The following is a 17,457-nucleotide window of genomic DNA, read 5'->3' as shown; positions in this document are numbered from 1 at the left end:
TAACAATCACAATGTCTCCCCCTTTTTTTCGGGGGGGAGGGAGTTGAAAAACGTCTACCGGTAGACATCAATCTAATTTCAAGAGAATTCTATCCCCCCCCCAAGTATTTTCTTTATGATTGCTTAGGTTGTTTTTTTGGGGAGGGGGAAAGGTGGGGGGAGTTGTGGAGGGGTGGTGGTGGGGATAATATGGCTTGTGGTGGAGAAAAGCTCGCCTGCATTTGTGTGTAAGGGGGAAACATTTGAAGGAAGAAGCAGGTAGGTTTGCTCTCAATTTCATCTCTCTTCTTGATCGCATTTCTGAAAAGTAGTAAGAAAGCAGAAGGGGAAGCCGAGTTACTAAGCTTACAGTGATGGTTGTTTGAAGGCTGGGGGAGGAATAGAGGGCAGGACACCTCCAATTCGTTCCCCCCCCAACTCCCTCATCCACCCATCCATCCACCCATCCATCCACCCATCCATCCATCCATCCATCCATCCATCCATCCATCCATCCATCCATCCATCCATCCATCCATTCATCCATCCATCCATTTATACATGCATCTGTATTGCTATCTATTTATCTATCTGTCTATATCTCTCTAAAACTGAGGGCGGTAGTGGGGGAAGAGTTTGGGAAGCAATGTATGGAATGGAGAGAGAGAAGATCAGATGTAAGGGGTGGGAGAGTCAAAGGTGGAGGAAAGGAAGCAATGTAAGGCTTTTCTATCGAATCTTCAACAGAGAACAGAATTATCTGCAGACTTTTCTGAGGGGTGTTTCAGGGGGGAGAGAGTAGTCGAACCAGTTTTCTGGAAGGTTATTTATTATTAAATAGCAGCCAGTCTCTGAGTCCTGGGCTCACAAGGGAGCTGGGAGAGAGAAGGGCAGGGGGAAAACGGCATGAATCTGATACTGTTTTCTGGGCTCTGCATCATTTCATGTTCAGCTGTGGCTCTTTGACATCTGAAGGGAGAGAGAATTGCATTCAGGGTGCAGCAGTTTCTGCCAGGCAAAGGCTCTGTTGTCACTGCTCCACCGAAGTTTATTAGTTTCCATGCTATGGGGGTTCAAAGAAACATTTAGATCTTCTTTGTGAAACAAACAACTGAAATTGTAGTTCGTTTTTATCTGTTAACTTGAATGATTATTTATAAGCTAGAAACTCATTGGCCTATGTGGGCAGTCACCAGGCTCTCCATAATGATGCAACCTTGGATAAATGAGAATAACTGTAAAAATAAGAAGGGGACAGTAACTTAAATAGCATCTCTAGTCTTTGCCCAGAAGTTATTACAGTGAAAGGTTCTATAATGAGCTAGTTAAATTTATAGTCAGTGAGAAAAGGTATGATAGAAGAGAGAGGGTTGTGTGAGACGCTATTTACCAAAACATTAAATTCTAGTTTGTTTTAAAATGTTTAACTCAGATGAATATTCTTCTGAAGGCAGAGGGCTTTAAAAAAGAAAACACCATGAAATACCAGTAACAATAGAGAAAGCCAACAACCAATGAGGTATTTTAACAGTTGTGGGGGTAGATCAAAGAAGGATCTGTGTGATTCCTTCTGCCAAGAATGTCCAGCAATAAAGTGAAATTTCTTGAAGTAAAGAAAATAGCTTTGGTGCCTCATGAAGAAACTAGAATGCTTATGGAAAAATTATATAATCTATAGTGGGAATTTTTTAGCCACCAACTAATAGGTTTCCTTGGAAAGATGGATCATTATCCTCATGAATTATCATTCATCCAAAATAGTTATACATTGAAAAACCTGGGATTTGAAGCCCCAGAAAGGCAAGTTGTTATAAGTATATGACTATATATAAATATAACAGCAACAATAATAATTATATGCTGCAGCTCAGAGATGATCATGTTAACAATTGTTTTCTACCCATAAGCATATCTCTGTTTAGTCTATTCATAAGCCTTTCCAGAATAGCACATGCTTTTGAAGAATTTCTCATACTGGATTTTAGGAGAAAGGAAGTTTTTACAATTTTCCTATAGTCTTGCAGAAGGGAACTCCTATGTGGTTAAGGACATGATTTTTAAAATAGTATAAAGTAATAAAATATGTTCATATAGGGCACTATTCGGGGAAGAATTTTTTCCCCCCTTTTAATTCATACCTGAGAGGTAGGAAACATACTTGGGAAGTTTCTAATGTTATTAAAGGGCATTTTATCAGTGAGTGAAAGGAACAGAGTTTTTCTCATAACTCCATAGTTTTCAAGGCAATTGATCTCTAAAATATTTAACATTGAATAGTTTTTTCACCCAAGAAATGCAGATTTTCCATGATACCTATTAGGTTTACCTAGAAATTCCTAGGGGAATGTAAGATTTTTGAATCAAAATTATGTCTAGAGTGATGGCTTATCGACACTTTATGGTGTTGGACAAAGCCAACTTTGGATGCATTTCATAATAATTATCTCTTAACATGATTGATCCTTGTTAAATGGTACAAATTACAGGTATCAGTTACTGCCTTCCAATGACACCTAATCTGAACTCCTTACCAGAATTTTGTTTTTAAGCTCATGGATATTTTAGATTTGAAAAAATGTCTCGGACTAAGCCTCTGTGTCCCTTTCACATTTCTCATCTCGATCGCTTTGCATTATGTATTGCCTGTGATCAAATACTTACCAAAATAAACTTTACAGGCTTTTCCATAGTTGAATTGCCAACCCAAGACTCAACTATGCCCTGTGGCTCTAACTGACGGGCAATGACAACTAGGGGGAGCTCATAGCCTGTCTCATGGTAGAAGATGGTGAAATAGAGCTTGGTGTATTGGTGGTTAGGATACAATAGAATTGAAAATAATGGCTATATCGGAGGCAGTTTGCATTGCTGCAGAATGTCTTAAGTGTAAAGTTGTAATATTGATTTCCATGCAGAGATCTGTGTGGGCAAAATGAGAGTATAAGTTTGAGAAATCTATTTTCAAACAATCATTGATTTGCAAGACTGTGCTCACAGATGAGCTTAAAAACAATTAAGATTATTATTATTTTTGATAGCATGTTTCCCTAACAACCTCACAATTTATATCCTAAAAATTCCATAATCCTATTAAATAATCAGACTAACAATAATCATTAATCATTGTCTGGTCGGGGTGTAGTAAATAAATCTCTCAACTACAGAGGCATACTATACATCCATGTTTGTCTGCTATACATAGCACAAACATACTGGAGAGGAAAGCATTCCAGTGTTCAGTAGTCAGAAACTCAGAGTAACTTACTGAATTGGAAATTCCCTTTATATCAAATTTTATAGTATGTATGTTTTCACTTCTAGTCACTATGCAGTGATTCTGTCCTATGGAGGACAAGATGACCAATTCCCAAAAGATATAAAATGCAAAGTCATATAATATACAAAAGTTTCTATGGAATAAGGTATAGAAGTTGCTTAGTCCATAGAGGACTGCTGTTCAGTATATGGGGCCACCTTTGCAGCATGGCACTATTTCTTGCCTAAACATATAATTTTGGGCTTTGATCTCTGGTTTTCTGGATACATAATGCTTTCTTCTTGGAATCCAAGAAATCCATCAGAAAACAGCAATCCTTAGTTTTCTGTTAGAGCTCAATATACGGGCAGGGGAGGTTATACTGTCACAGGAAGGAGTGCTTTATTCTAACCTGAAAGAGAAATAAATTAGGTCAGACAAAAGACTAGGGCTGTCATCAACTGTAGAAAGAGCCTTCACTCTTGAGTACAGAGGGCTAGCAATTTATCTGATGATTTCTCTACTTCATTTACTGTTTGAAGTAGGGTGATTGTAAGCATATAGAGAGACAGCAGTCACGAGTCCAGAAATGAAGATGTACAGTCCCCCCAAATCCTGAAGAGATCTGTGTCCCACAGGCTCTCAAAAAGCGTTTTCTTTGCAGAAATCCCAAACCTCTCCCCTGTGGTCTGTCTCATTTCCACAGCATTTAACTTTTCCCAGGAGAAGCCATGAAAACACAGAACTAGGCAAAGACCCCTGAGATGGAAATATGGTTTTTAAGAATCCTATTGAGGGACACTGAAAAAGGAAGGCGGGGGCAGAGGGGAACTGTGTCCGTGGCCTGGTCGAATTTCTACTTAGAGGAAGAATAGCTTGTCACTGTTAAATGAGCATCATGGAATTTTTAAAGCTGGAAGAGGTCCTAGTATCCTCTAATCTCAGAGCCGGAAGGGACCATAGAATCAGAGAATACATATGATTCAAATAGGTAGGGGCCTTAGCATCATTGAACCCACAGAATAATTATAACTTGGTGGCGACTTAGAATTATCGGATGTGAAAGCTGAACAATATCTTAGAACACGGACTCTCAGAGCCAGAAAGTATCTTAGAGATCATTGAATTCAACGGCATTTACTTATGGGCCTGGAGTGGTCAAGTTACTTCACAGTATCATGACCAACTTAGTAGGAGATCTGGGATGCCATTCCAAATTCTCTTTTTATTATAATGTACCATGTCCATAAGAGCTCTCTGTGCTGGCTCTTCGACCTCACCTTCATCCAGAACTGTCTGAGGAGCTTGGTCTCTGGAGGTTAACAGTAGTGTCACCTATAGGCAGGAAAAGAGGAAAATAAATGATCTTTGGGGACTGCCTCATACCACCCGGTAAAGTTATTGATGCAATAAGAGTACCTTATAGGGTCTGTGTTGCTATGTGGTGTTAGATGTGGATACAGTTATATATTTTTAATGAGGAGGAGGAAAGACATCAATAACCGTCTGCAGTATTGATAAATGTATGATTCATTCAGCTGCTATTATTATGGCATCTTCATCTCTCAACATCGTTTATTTACTCTCATAAAAGGAGTCTGGGCCACAGGTAACTCAGCTGCTACTGTAAAGCTCTACCTCCCTTTGTGGGTTCAAAATATGCTGCAGCCTGTGAACCTCAGTGAGGTTTGGTTATTCTGGGCTCCCCATCTTCCCATCCCACCCCCCAGAAATGCTGTGGACCATCTACTCTGAGCAGCAGCTTTTCCCAAGGCACCTATAAAAAGTGCGGAGAGCAGACTATTAGAAAACAAATGGAAGCTGAGGGACACACTTCATGTGTCTCATGCACGTGTCAGTGAGGGGGGTTAGAAGAATATCGTCATTTTACTGGCAAAAGTGACACCAGATCGGGGATTTGATTAATGATGGCACATTCATAGGGACTTAGTTCTATATTTTTGACATATGCAAGGCTTTTGTGGAGTTGCTACAATGCAAGAAATTCATGTTGGATTTTTTCTTATTTTCTTTTTCTTTCCCCTCTGAATTGGCTGATGATTTTGCCTATGTGGCTTGAACATACTCAAGATAATTTGCAGCATAATATTAAGGCACTTCAAGGTGGGGGTGATGGTGGAGAGAAAATAAACCCCTCTCTGTTTTACCTAACATTTTAATGACCCCAACCACCAAAGCCACAGAAATACAAATACATTTGATTAATGTACTAATGTATTCCTCAGTAAGGCAGCATCCTTTAAGGGAAAAAAAAAATGACTCAAGAAAAGTTGAATGCCAGCGTTCACATAATTAGCCCGGGCTTTGGAAGTCGTTTTCACTTTTAAGAAAGAGGCCCCTTCGAAGAGCAGTAATGTTTAAATCCACTCTGGAGATCAGAGGCTTAAAACAGGTCACCCTATACAGGGCTGACTTCTCTGGCAGTGGAGAGAGGTCGGGACTTGGGATCTTGTACCAGGAGGGCTTGCCTGCCGCTACAGTCACTGCTGCTGTGGCTGAGTTTCTTTTTTAAAAGAATAGCATTAAATAAAACAAATCTAATTCATTTGGCAACAAAGGATGCTTTTATATCACATCATCGAAAGCTCTGCTGTGGCTCTGAAGATTTAGAGCTACTTTAGTTTTACAAGACCTGCAGAATGTATTTAAAGGCTTCCTCAGTAGTAAATCTCTCTCTCTCTCTCTCTCTCTCTCTCTCTCTCTCTCTCTCTCTCTCTCTCTCTCTCTCTCTCTCTCTCCCCTCCCCTCAAAAGCAACTAGTATATTTATCAAAACATAGGTCACACCTCTCTGATGCTTTGTTCTTACAATTTTATTAAGTAGCATTTCAGTAATGGATTCATTAATATACCTTTTCAGTCTTTCTGTGTTTCTCCCCTTCCTTGAATTTGTTGAGACTCTTACTCTTCTTCAATTTCTGAAAAGAGGGTGGTTTGGGGCATGAAGGGAGGCTGGGTCCCCAAAACCTTGGGGAGATTTGGGGGGTGATTCTCAAGAGGGAGCTTTTAATGTACCAACTTCAAACTAGAATTGGAGGAGACATTTATTTGTAGGATCTATCTCACCCTTACCACTCTCTCCTCCCATTTCTCTCTTGTCAGTGATGTTTTAAATTTAGTACATAAAAAGGACTACTTGAAATAAGTTTTAGACCCCTGACCCCAGGTCCTTCTTAATCAACTTACAAACTGACCAAGATTGCCTCTGTTCAAAGGGTTCCCACTCTGTCAAAATAATCATTTGATTTGACTGCTTTCGGGGGTGGGTGGGGGGAAACAACAAACCAGAACAACAAAAAAAAAATCAATTAGCCAAACTCTTTGGTGCTGAGCCTCTCTCCTGGATGGCTGCCCCAGTTTAACAATTTTTTTGAATTTTCAGTTTTCAGAAGTCTGTCTTGTTTCATGGGTGTTCTTTGCCTAGGGCCTGAGTGGAAAGGCCTTGAATCCAGTCTGTTGTGAGGGCTGAGGTGTGAGGAGCTTCCTTGGAAGTGTCTCAGTGTGGGAAGAAGCTTGTCTCCACTTCCAATGGATCAGGGCCATGGGTGTGGGTGCCAGGCCTCTATCTTTTCATAGGGCACCCAAGGAGATGGCTAGGAGGGAGGGGTTGGCAGGGCCAGAGAGCAGATAAGGTACAGAGCAATGTCTTTTGCCCTAACTCCTGTGGTTACAACTGTCCTTCTCCTCTCTGTCCCACTCCTCCCCCCCACTTTCAGAAATAATTGAACCCTTGCACCAATCAATAAGATGCCTCACCCAGGCCTTCTGCTTTTGAACCTGGCCTGTTAAATGTGTGGTTAACCACACTGGGTGGACAGCTCTGTGACCAAACAACTGCAGCAAGGCTGACTGGTCGAGGCTAGGCTGTGGCTAAGGAGGACTTAGATCTTTTGGTTGGATACTTTGAGTTTTAAGACTTCTGTAATGATGTAAGAAATGCTCTAAATATACATTTGTTTTGTGTTTCTTGCTCTCCCTCTGTCTGTCTCCATGCGAGCCAGTTATTTGCACTGTTAAGACAACTTTATAAAAATCTGCCGTCACTTTTTGAGTCATTGATTCAGAAATTATTCCCACCACACACATATACACGCTCACTTACAAAAAAAAAAATTGATTCTTCCCCCCCATCCGCTGTGATGTTCTCTTGGATACAATGAAATTAAAAATTGATGGCATGAGCTTAGAAAGTGTTGTGCTCAGTTGAATGTGAGACTGATATGGCTTAGGTACCTGATATTATTCTGACCCAATGAATTTTCCCTTTAGAGAAAAAAGAAGGAAAAAAATCAGCTCCCCAATTCTTGGTAAACATGGGTTGTTGGGTTGATGGGAGCTTTCAGAGTCTTAGAATGCCTTTTCGTAGGAAGCAGGTGTGAAATCTTTTCCTTTAGAGTTTGCTGGCTTAGCATTGCCCAGCCCAGGCCAACCTGGCCCAGCTTAGTCTGTAGACAGAGGCAGGCCAGCTCCGCTCTTCTGTGAACAGGATGACACATTACAATGATGATGACATTGGGGGCCACTCATTTTAGCAATCTATGGGTAGCCAGTATCCCCTACCTACCAAAAAAATTAATTTATGTGCACATTTTCTCTGGATTGTGTTTTACCCATTAATGATGGGAATTTGGATTTGAATCAAAGCAGAAGAAGAAAGCTATCAGGGTAGCAAAACAGAGCTGCTGCTCGCTATGTAGTGAGTAGGTAGTGCTGGCCGAAAGCAGGGCTTTGAACAGAGGACAGTCTTTGAAGTCCCACTTTCTGAGGTAGGATCTCTGTGGATGGATGCAGAGGCAATTCAGAGATGGATCAGACCTGAAGTCCGGAGAATACTAACTGAATAGGCAGGGCAGAGGAGAGACTGTGGCATATGATGGTGCTTCCCGGGATTGCTTGTGTCCATGTTGCACAATGTTGGGGTGGGGTGCTCCCAGACCTCTCTAACCTGGGCTATTTATTCTCAGTTGCCTAAAATTCATTTTAGGATAGATCAAACCTGACATTGGGAAGTTCTATCTTAGAATCACACATTTGCTATTTTTCTTTTTCATAAAGTTTATGGTCTTTGTTTTTGAATTCTCATAATATTCAAACTTATTCATAGATTTTTTTACCATTTTGGAGGGGGTCAAGGTTGTCTTTGTACCCCAAAAGGGCACATCAAAGACCTAGCTTTGTTGTAACTTGGACTTTTGCCCATTCAGATCTCTTGAAGATTTTCAGGTCTTAGAAGTCTCTTTTTTCTTCCCCACTACCACTCCCATGCCCATATTTTTATATCATATTGATTTAATTTTTAAATAATGTTCACAATATATATTTTTATTATTACTGTTAATAATATGAAGTCCTGAATAGCAAGTTATTGTGTTGGACTGAATTTTAGGGACCTGGAAAACAATTTTTAAAAAAAGGAAACCTCATTTTTCCTCCTTATTTCCAAAAAAGCAAGGGGGTTGAAACTTTTACTGGATTCAGCAGCATTAATGTCCAGGGGTATCTTGGTACCGGTGCATACTCCTGAAAAGGGGGTTTCTGTCAAAAACCGTGAACAGGTCAAAACATGCCCAGATAGAAAAGACCCATATTCATTTCAGTTTTTTTTCTTTTTCTGTGGTCTTCTGCTAGCCCTGTGATTATGGGCTGACAGGGAGTGAAGCTGTTGGAGTCTAAATCATGCACCTGGACTTTGAGGAATAGTAAGATGGGTTTTGATCAATTATAGACCTCCAAGTATCAGGCAATGAGTGAAAAGGGGTTCCCTCTTTCTTAGGAACTATTGGATTTTGCTTGGCCTTTGCTAAGGGATTGGAAAGTATTGTTTTTTCTTTTCTTTCCTTCCCCCCCTTCCCTTCTATTATGAAAAGCATTCACACACACACACACACACACACACACACACACACACACACACACAGACACCCCAAGACATCTAATACAACAATCAACAGCCAAAGGAAATGAAACCATAGGGTGTCTATATTGAGAGTGTCTTAAAAATTTTTTTTTTTCAAGTTAGAGCTCTTAGGCCTAAACCAACGTCCTGCCTTTACCTGTTAGTTTACATGGATCTTTCGAGTTTGATGAGGGGGTCGTTGAGATGGGTCCATATCTGGCTGTGTCCCATGGGAATGATATGTGCAATAGGACCTCAGAACATAACCCATGTGGCCTTGGATTCAGAAACTCTTTCCTCTTTCAGGTGAAAACCTGACCCGTAATGTCATACTAACATAGTTGATGATGTATACAGGGTTTCGCTTTGCAACTTAAAAGTTTTTCATCTGTTTTCTTACCAATAAACACACATCTAAAAAAACCCCAAAATTTTTGTCTCCCCTTCTACAGTCTCTCCCACCTTACCCTCCCACCTGTGACCAAAAAACCCTGAAATTTTGGATTCTGTTTTCTGTGCCCTAGGTTGTGAATCTTCCTTCAAACTTTGACTTTTATCTATGGAACTGAGAGAGATTAGAGATATAGATAGCATATTCTTTACAAGGCCAGACTAGATACTTGCTGACTTGAAGCAAAAATTAGAGTATAATATAGTTAAAAATCTTTTGACGCTTTCAGACTCATTTACTTCGGATCTTAAGAACTTACTGCATGAAGAAAGTGAAAAGCTGATTTTCTGAAAGGCAAAGGCTGCCCAAAAATGAAAGAATACCAGATGTTTCTACTCCCCGAGCCCCCTCCCTCCCCAAAAGTGCCGTTACCATGTCCTTAGCAAAAGAGGAGAGGAATATTTTTGAATAGGCATATGTGAACTCTGCTAATTTTTAAATTAGCCTGTGTTTTTCATGAATTAAAAAATGAATTTGAAATCATTTAGCTGAATCTCTTAGCAGGAACTTAAATCTGTTAGGAATTTTTGGTACTTCTAATCTAAATAATAAATTGTGAAATGGGAAAAAAAGTTAATGAAAACATTTCTCACACCCAGATGAGATGATGAAATCAAGAGAAAATTTTAGTTTAGGTCGGAGAGAGGCCTAAGAATCATAGCTTAAAAGACATACATATATTTAAGCTTCGATTGCTTCCCACAGAGGTGGCATTTAAACCTGTGGCAGGGTTTTTTTTTTCCCTGCTACCTCTCTTAACCTTATAGTTTATCGTTTTTCTCCTTTTGACTCTCCATTTCATTTTGTCCTTTTTAGCTTTTTATTTTTTTAGTTCATCTCTTTGTGCTAAAAAAATATTTTGACATCCTCCTCCTATCTATTAGGGATCCTTCTCTAGAAATAGTGCACAATACATCCTTATATTTCTAAAGAACTGTTTTCACAGTACTCTCCTTTGGCTCTGAAATTATGTATATGTAATTGGTAATTAAAGGTGCGAGCTTTTCAATATAAACAATATTGCTCAATGTTAGATCGTTAAAGGGAGCAGAGGCACTAAATAATTACCTTTTACATTCTGACAAACTGTTCACAGAAATCTACTCTCCCTAGCATCACTATTCAGCAGAAGGGTTATGATTACATTTTCAGTATGGCAAAGCATCTTTTCATAAAATAAATTGGTAAATTAATTATGTAGTATTGTCTTCATACTCCCTTTAAAGTAAACTCTGATTTTTTTTAAGGCGTAATTAATGGTTTCTAGAATGTGTATTGTGTTTGCTGTTTAGTTACCTTGTAGATTTTCTTTGTTACAACTCTGCAGACAGCAACCTTTTGGTATGGATTTCTTTGCCTATATGATATTTTTGTATTTTCACATTTCTAATGCATTTCTCTATTTATCTCATTGAGATCTTAGCTCAGGCTTCTCTTTGCTTCTATTCAGCAGAATCTTGAATTATACTTTTCTTCTTGCTATAAGACACACACACACACACAACCCACACTCACAAAAAACCATTTATCTCCTGTTTGTGATACACATACACATTACACACGTAGATGTGGACTGTTGGGGAAGCTTCCCTGAGGAAGCTTGTGCTGCTATCAAGGGAAATAACAGGCCCGTGATTTATTTGGAGGATGGGAGATGCCACAGAAATTTTTCCTTGAATTATCTGTTCCTTGGCTCTGACCATTTAATAACTTCACAGCCACGGAATGCATTTTTGCCATCATCTCTTTTCCCTACTCTTTCGTGGTTTCCATTCTTCTTTGCTAAATACTGAATGGTTTAAAATTTACCTTGCTTCTCTGGTTTCAGACCTTTGTGTAGTTACCCCGGCTGTCAGAACTCATACACCTTTTATTCTAATAGAATGCTAATATTTGCATTTCTAAAATTCCAACAAAATCTCAGATCCTGAGGGGATTATAAAACCTTTTTGTGTCCCCTTTGTTTCGATATGAAATTTTAGGCTGCAAAGTTTAAACATCTTCCTTAGGTGGCTTGTTACCTTTTTAAGATCTTCATTATCTTCAAACTACTTTTTTCTCCCTTCCCCCAATCATCTAAGAAGCATACATAGATGAATAAGGCAGAATAAAAATGCATTTTTTTAATTCAACAGATATTGATAATATATACCTACTATTTGTGGCCTAGAAACATGGCCTTCTGTATTAGAAAATAAAACCAACTTAGGAAAAATAATTCAGTAGCAAGCTGGTAATGGTTGGGACAAACCAGTTAGGGAAATAAAACTCTGACCAATAATTTGCAAGCAATCCAACCCCCCCACACACTTTTTTTTTTTTTTTTTGGCAAACATCTTGTAATTGTTCTTGCTGCCCTCTGAGCTCTGTCGACCTATCAGAGTAGTCTGGCCATTCTGCTTCTGTTTTCTGTGTGACAGCCTGTCCTTAGGTAGGGAATTTTGGGAAAGGTGTAGGGGATGGTAAATTAAATCAATTTCCTCATCTGTAAAATAAAGATAAATAGTAAATACCCCTCCCTACCAAGAGTTGTTTGGGAAGTATATCCTTTGTAAATCTTGAAGCAATGAAATAATAGGCATAGGATCTGGATCTGGGATTTCATTAACACTGGGGACTCTCGGTGAGGAAATTTCCTTCACCATTGTAGAACGTCATTTTCTCTGCAACCACTACTCTTAGAAGGCTGCCTAGAGCCCTGAGTGGTTAAGTGACTTGTCCTGGGTCATGGGCTATTCTTTGCCAGAGGTAGAATTTTAATCTTGCTTTTCCTGGCTTTAAGGCCAGTTCTCTCTCCATTCTATCATACTAATTAAGAATAATAATTGTTAAGATTTATATAGAACTTACTATGTGCCAGTTACTGTGCATATAATATCTTTACAGATATTATCTTATTTGGTTCTCATAACAACTCTGGGAAGTAGATATTATCATCCCCATTTTACAGATGAGGAAACTAAGGCAGACAGAGAGGTAAGTGATTTGCCCAGAATCATACAGTTTAATAAGTGTCTGAGACTCAGGTCTCCCTGATTTCAGAACTGGTCCTTTATCCAATGTGCCTCTCCAGGAAGAATAATAGGGATTTAATTATGAATATCAAGAAGGCCAAAACAAGTGGAGGCTACTGGAGACCCAAACCTGATAAAATATCCCTGGGCTTAAATAGGTTTACAGGATTGCCAGAGCCTTTTGAGAAGAAGCCAGGGTTAACCAGGGCACTGTAACATTTTAGGAGGATGGCCATCCTTTTCTAAGCAGTTTTGTTAGTTGGGGCGGTGTCTGAATTGGGGATGGAAATAAAAGGGAAAATAAAGGGAGAGGAGAAGCAAGCCTTAAGATCCACACTTGTGAGCTTCCACTTTTCCTAGTTTGATTGTTCAAATGTGTTCGAGCTCTTAAGCCCATCTTTTTTCTTTCTGCCCCCCCTCCTCCCTTTTCCCCCTTTCTCTTCTCCATGTTAAGCAGAGGCTGACCATGTGGAAGCCACCATTGTCGACGAAGATGAAGGTCTTGAGATAGAGGAGCCGAGTGGCCTCGGGCTGACCACAGGTGGGACAGATCCAGACTTGCTGACCTGTGGACAGTGTCAGATGAACTTCCCCTTGAGAGACATCCTGGTGTTTATAGAGCACAAGAAGAAACAGTGTAGTGGGAGCCTTGGTGTTTGCTATGAGAAGAGCCTGGATAAAAGCAGTCCCCCCCCTTCGTCACGCTCCGAGCTCAGGAAAGTGTCAGAGCCAGTGGAAATCGGGATCCAAGTCACCCCGGATGAAGAAGATCGTCTACTGACGCCCACAAAAGGAATTTGTCCGAAGCAGGAAAATATTGCAGGTATGGCATGCTCCCTTTTCCCATCCTCTGTTAAGTACATGTTCAAAGGGCACTCTCCCTATAATACATGTACCATGAAGTAGAAGCAGCCCCCCCCCCCCCACCAAAGTCTATGAGGGCCACAGTACCGGTGCTTCATGTCTGCGGTGGTTTTGTCTGACTGGGTCAGCGACCTATGAGAAGAACTTCCAGGAGCTTTGGAGTTGGTCTGTTAAGGAGCACCACGAGAGTACCAGGTGTTTCAACATAATTACCCGGAAACTTCCAGGGACTCTTGTTTTCTGAGGCGTCCACTCTCTGCATTGAGCCCTCAGGAAATGATGGGCATAGGGTTCAGAGGAGATAATTAATCTTATTATTTTTTTGGTGAGTGGCTTTCTCTTTGTATTATAATCTAGTTGACCCCATCACAGCTGCCAGAAGTAAAAGATGGAGTGGGAAGGGCAGCATGGAAATGGGAGTAATGGAACTGGTCCCAGCTTTTCCATAAACTTGCTTAGGCAAGTCATTTCTTCACCTTGGGACTCAGTTACCTTCTCTAAAAAATAGTTGGTTTCAATCAGGAGGTGATGTCATGTAATGGGAAGAGCTCACAGGTTCATGTCTCTACTCTGTCCCTCAGTAGCTTTGGGTTAAGTCAAACAGCCTCTGTCAATCTCAGTTTACCCATCTGTAAAATTAAGGAGAAGTCTATCTCTAAAATTCCTGGACTTCCACCATGGTTCAGGAAAGTGGGATGTACTACCCTTTTACCCCTTGCCATCTTGGAGGCCCACCTGTATGGTTTTCCCTGTGTATACTCTACTATATATAGCTTCAGTATATGCTTACCTTCTTTTTGGCCTGCTTCCTCTCAAAAGTGTGGTTTTTGTGAGAAGTGCCTCTTTCTCTGTTAGCTTGCTACTTCCTTCCGAGCATCGAGACGCTCCATTCAAAGCAATAGATCCTTTTTTTGAATGCTCCTATCTCTCTTTGGTGGAGTCTATAAAAAAAATCCCATTTACTAGAGCAAACACTAGCTGTGACCTGGTGGGAAGAACCCCAGATGGGGAGTTCAGGGGTCTCTTGCTGTTTACTCTGCATGTCACCATGGGCAAGTCACTTTTCCTCACCAGGGGCCTCAGTTTCTTCATTTTTAAAACAGAGGACATTTTAATAGTTCCCTTCAAGCTCTAAAGTTCATGCTCTTATCAATTGTATTTTCATTATTACAGTGAATAGAAGAAGATTGGGGATAGATAAGAGCCCACCATTTTTTTTTCCATTGCTATGTCTACACTGAACCTAGAAACAGAAAAAAATTTTCTTTTACCTTCTCATGCCTTCTTCATGTGCTTCTCTTGGATTGGTATTTTCTGTACTAGTCACTGATCAAGGGTAATCATACTCTGTACCTGACTATCCACTTGTGTGACCCTAGGCAAGTCTTTTCCCTCCCTCCCTTCTCTGGACTTTATTTTCTTCTTCTACGGAATGAAGCAGGTGGACAAGATGACAACTCTAAGGGTGGCTTCCCCTGCTGACATCCTATAATTATGGGTTCCTTCTAGCTCTAGGTGCTGGGACTAGATGAACTTGCTGGCCCTGCTTTTCTCCAAAAGATAGAGGTCTAGAGGATATAAACTTCTGGGTTCATTCCACCAGTCTAGAGTTTTTCAGAGAGAATGCTTGGACCACATTGCACTAATAAGGGCATAAGATAGAGATGGTGACCTGATTTCTTCCTCCAGTGACTCCCTGAGGTACAGAGGCTGTTCTTGAAAGTCGGAGAGCAGCCAGTGGTAATTTTACTCTTTGGTGGAACCACTACTTCCTTTGTCTAGTATTCTGTTAATTCTGTGCCTAGTCAGTCAAAGGGGATTCAAGAGCCACTATTTGCCGAGGTCAGAATTCAATGTTTGTTTATTTTCTAAAAAGTTCTTTGGATGTTTTGAGATAACTTTTTGCCACTAATTTACCTGTTCTTTCATGTGGTGTGGTGAAAAGTTGCTGGAATAGTAATCAAGAGACCTGGTGTTCTGTTCCTAGCTTTGGGACTTTGTTTTTCTGGGCCTCTATTTATTCAGTAATCACTGGACCAGATGCTTATCCAAAGTTCCTTTCAGCTAATAAATCTCAGATCTTCTTGAGGGTGGGGTGAGGACATCAGAATAGTGGGGGCACAGAATTTACTGTCCTAGGATGAGAAAGACCAATGAGAGAGCTCTCACCCTTTTCCCAACTCTATAGAGATCAAAAGGAAATTTTTATGAGAGGCACTTAAAATACAAAAATAAAAAGTTATTTTGGGTAGACTTCCTGAACATGATATGCAGATAGGAATATCTGTGCAAATGTGGCAGTGTCTTCTTAATTAAGGACCAAACTGTTAGATGAAAAAGGTGGGGTGGCTTTTTGGTTTTCCTGTTTCCCCCCTTCCTTTTCTGCACTTAAAAAATCAGAGGAATAGTTATCAACAGAAGTACAGAATGCTTTACACTGTAGCCAGGCAAGGCAGTCATGAAATGTCACAAGAAGTCTTTCCTTAGAAAGACTTTAGTGGGATCTACCTAGACACAGATTTATCTCTCAATAGAGAGGTTTTCTGCATTTGCTAGAAAAATTAGAACCTAAATTTAACACTAAAGGTATTTCTCAGTGAGAAGTCATAGATCATTAATGTTAGATTTGTATAAAAAATTACCTAAATATGTTTTCATAAAAGAAAACGATAATTTCTAAAGAAGCTTTATCCCAGCCCTTAATTTTTTTTTGTTTTAATATTGCAGCACTTTACAATGCTTTATGAACGGCAACAGATATTGTTGGCCTTTCTGCACTGCAACAGGGCGAATGGATTTCTTTATTCCCAAAGAAATATGTAAAATAATCCCTTAGAAGTATAAAGGGAGATATGTTTGTTCAAAGCATTTAAAATGTTCGTTTAATCAAAAGCACCAAATACAGTACATGCTGTGGCAGCCGAGGAAGACCGTTACATTGAAATAGCAAATTCTGGTCTTTCTCTCTCTCCTTTTCCCTTTTCCCTTTTCCCTTCACACTTTTGGAACCAACTAATTTTTTTATTTATTTAACAAAAAGGAAAGATTAAAGAATAAAACTTCAGTGGCTCAAATGTATAAAGTAATTTAATATGGTGGAAGCATTAATTATTTTAGCTTAATTGAATTCTGAGGACTGCAGTAGTTGCATTTTTGTAGACAAGCCCTGTTTATTATTTCTCTGTGTAGATTAACAGTAAAGGAAACACAGATAACTTTCAGTTATTTATTGTCAAATAAATGTGTCAATTCATGTGTAAAGCAAGCTGTTCAAAGATAATTGAGTCTTTATATTTTAAGAGGGAGACTGGAAATCATAGGCGATGGGCTGCTTTGGCTTCTGGAAATACACACAGCTGCTGCCCAGGCCAGGCGGTGGCTGCCCATGGTGCTGCTGGCTGCCCCCTACCCTTCTTGAATTTCTGTGAAGTTTTCATTTGTTGTACTGTGACCTTGGGAAAGTATGTCCTCTTCCTCAGTCTCAGTTTCCTCATCTGTAAAATGTATAAGTTGAACTCGGTGATCTTTAAAGACCTCTTCTGGCTTTCACATTCTGTTCTCTGATTGTAAGGGCCATTACTAACAGTCTGTGATTTTCCTATTCCTTTGGCTCGACAGAGGTATAATAATATGAAGCCACCCAAACTTCTGGTAATGGTCTCAGCTACCTAGAACCTGTATCATCCTAAGACCTCCTGGTGGCAAAAAATCCCTTGGACCTGGCAAAAACTCTTTGGAGCTGGCAACTCACAGCTGGTATTATGAAAAAGTGCCAAAGAATAGTTCCTCCAAGAGAATCTGGGGTGCTGAAATTATGCTGTTAGAGATATAAGGGGCTTCTTTGAAAGTGAAAATATCTCTTTGGATAACAGACATTTTACTGCTACAAGACATCCCACTTAAGTATGAGTATGTCCATTGCAAATAATAGCTGAGAGCTGGGCACTAAAGAAATGGGAACTTTGATGGGAGTGTAT

The 17,457-nt window shown here is 39.9% G+C and overlaps 1 protein-coding gene across 2 annotated transcripts in view; it reads left to right on the top strand.

Annotated features, from left to right (window-relative positions):
• Positions 1–204: 204 nt before the first annotated feature.
• The window catches only part of BCL11B (BCL11 transcription factor B), a 137,940-nt gene continuing 120,687 nt past the window's right edge, over positions 205–17,457 (top strand). Inside the window, exons 1-2 of one of the 2 annotated variants that reach the window (XM_074213047.1) lie at positions 205–12,578; positions 13,071–13,439. In XM_074213047.1, coding sequence (XP_074069148.1) covers positions 13,199–13,439 — 241 coding nt within the window. In that variant the 5' untranslated portion in view covers positions 205–12,578; positions 13,071–13,198. Of the gene's footprint in view, positions 13,440–17,457 lie in introns of both variants that reach the window. The other variant, XM_074213048.1, reaches the window with a different exon arrangement.

This window comes from Macrotis lagotis, chromosome 1 (assembly GCF_037893015.1).
Source record: "Macrotis lagotis isolate mMagLag1 chromosome 1, bilby.v1.9.chrom.fasta, whole genome shotgun sequence".
In the NCBI taxonomy this organism is placed as follows: Eukaryota; Metazoa; Chordata; class Mammalia; order Peramelemorphia; family Peramelidae; genus Macrotis; species Macrotis lagotis.
Note: the sequence above shows the minus strand (reverse complement) of the source record. Positions and strands in the feature narration are given on the sequence as shown.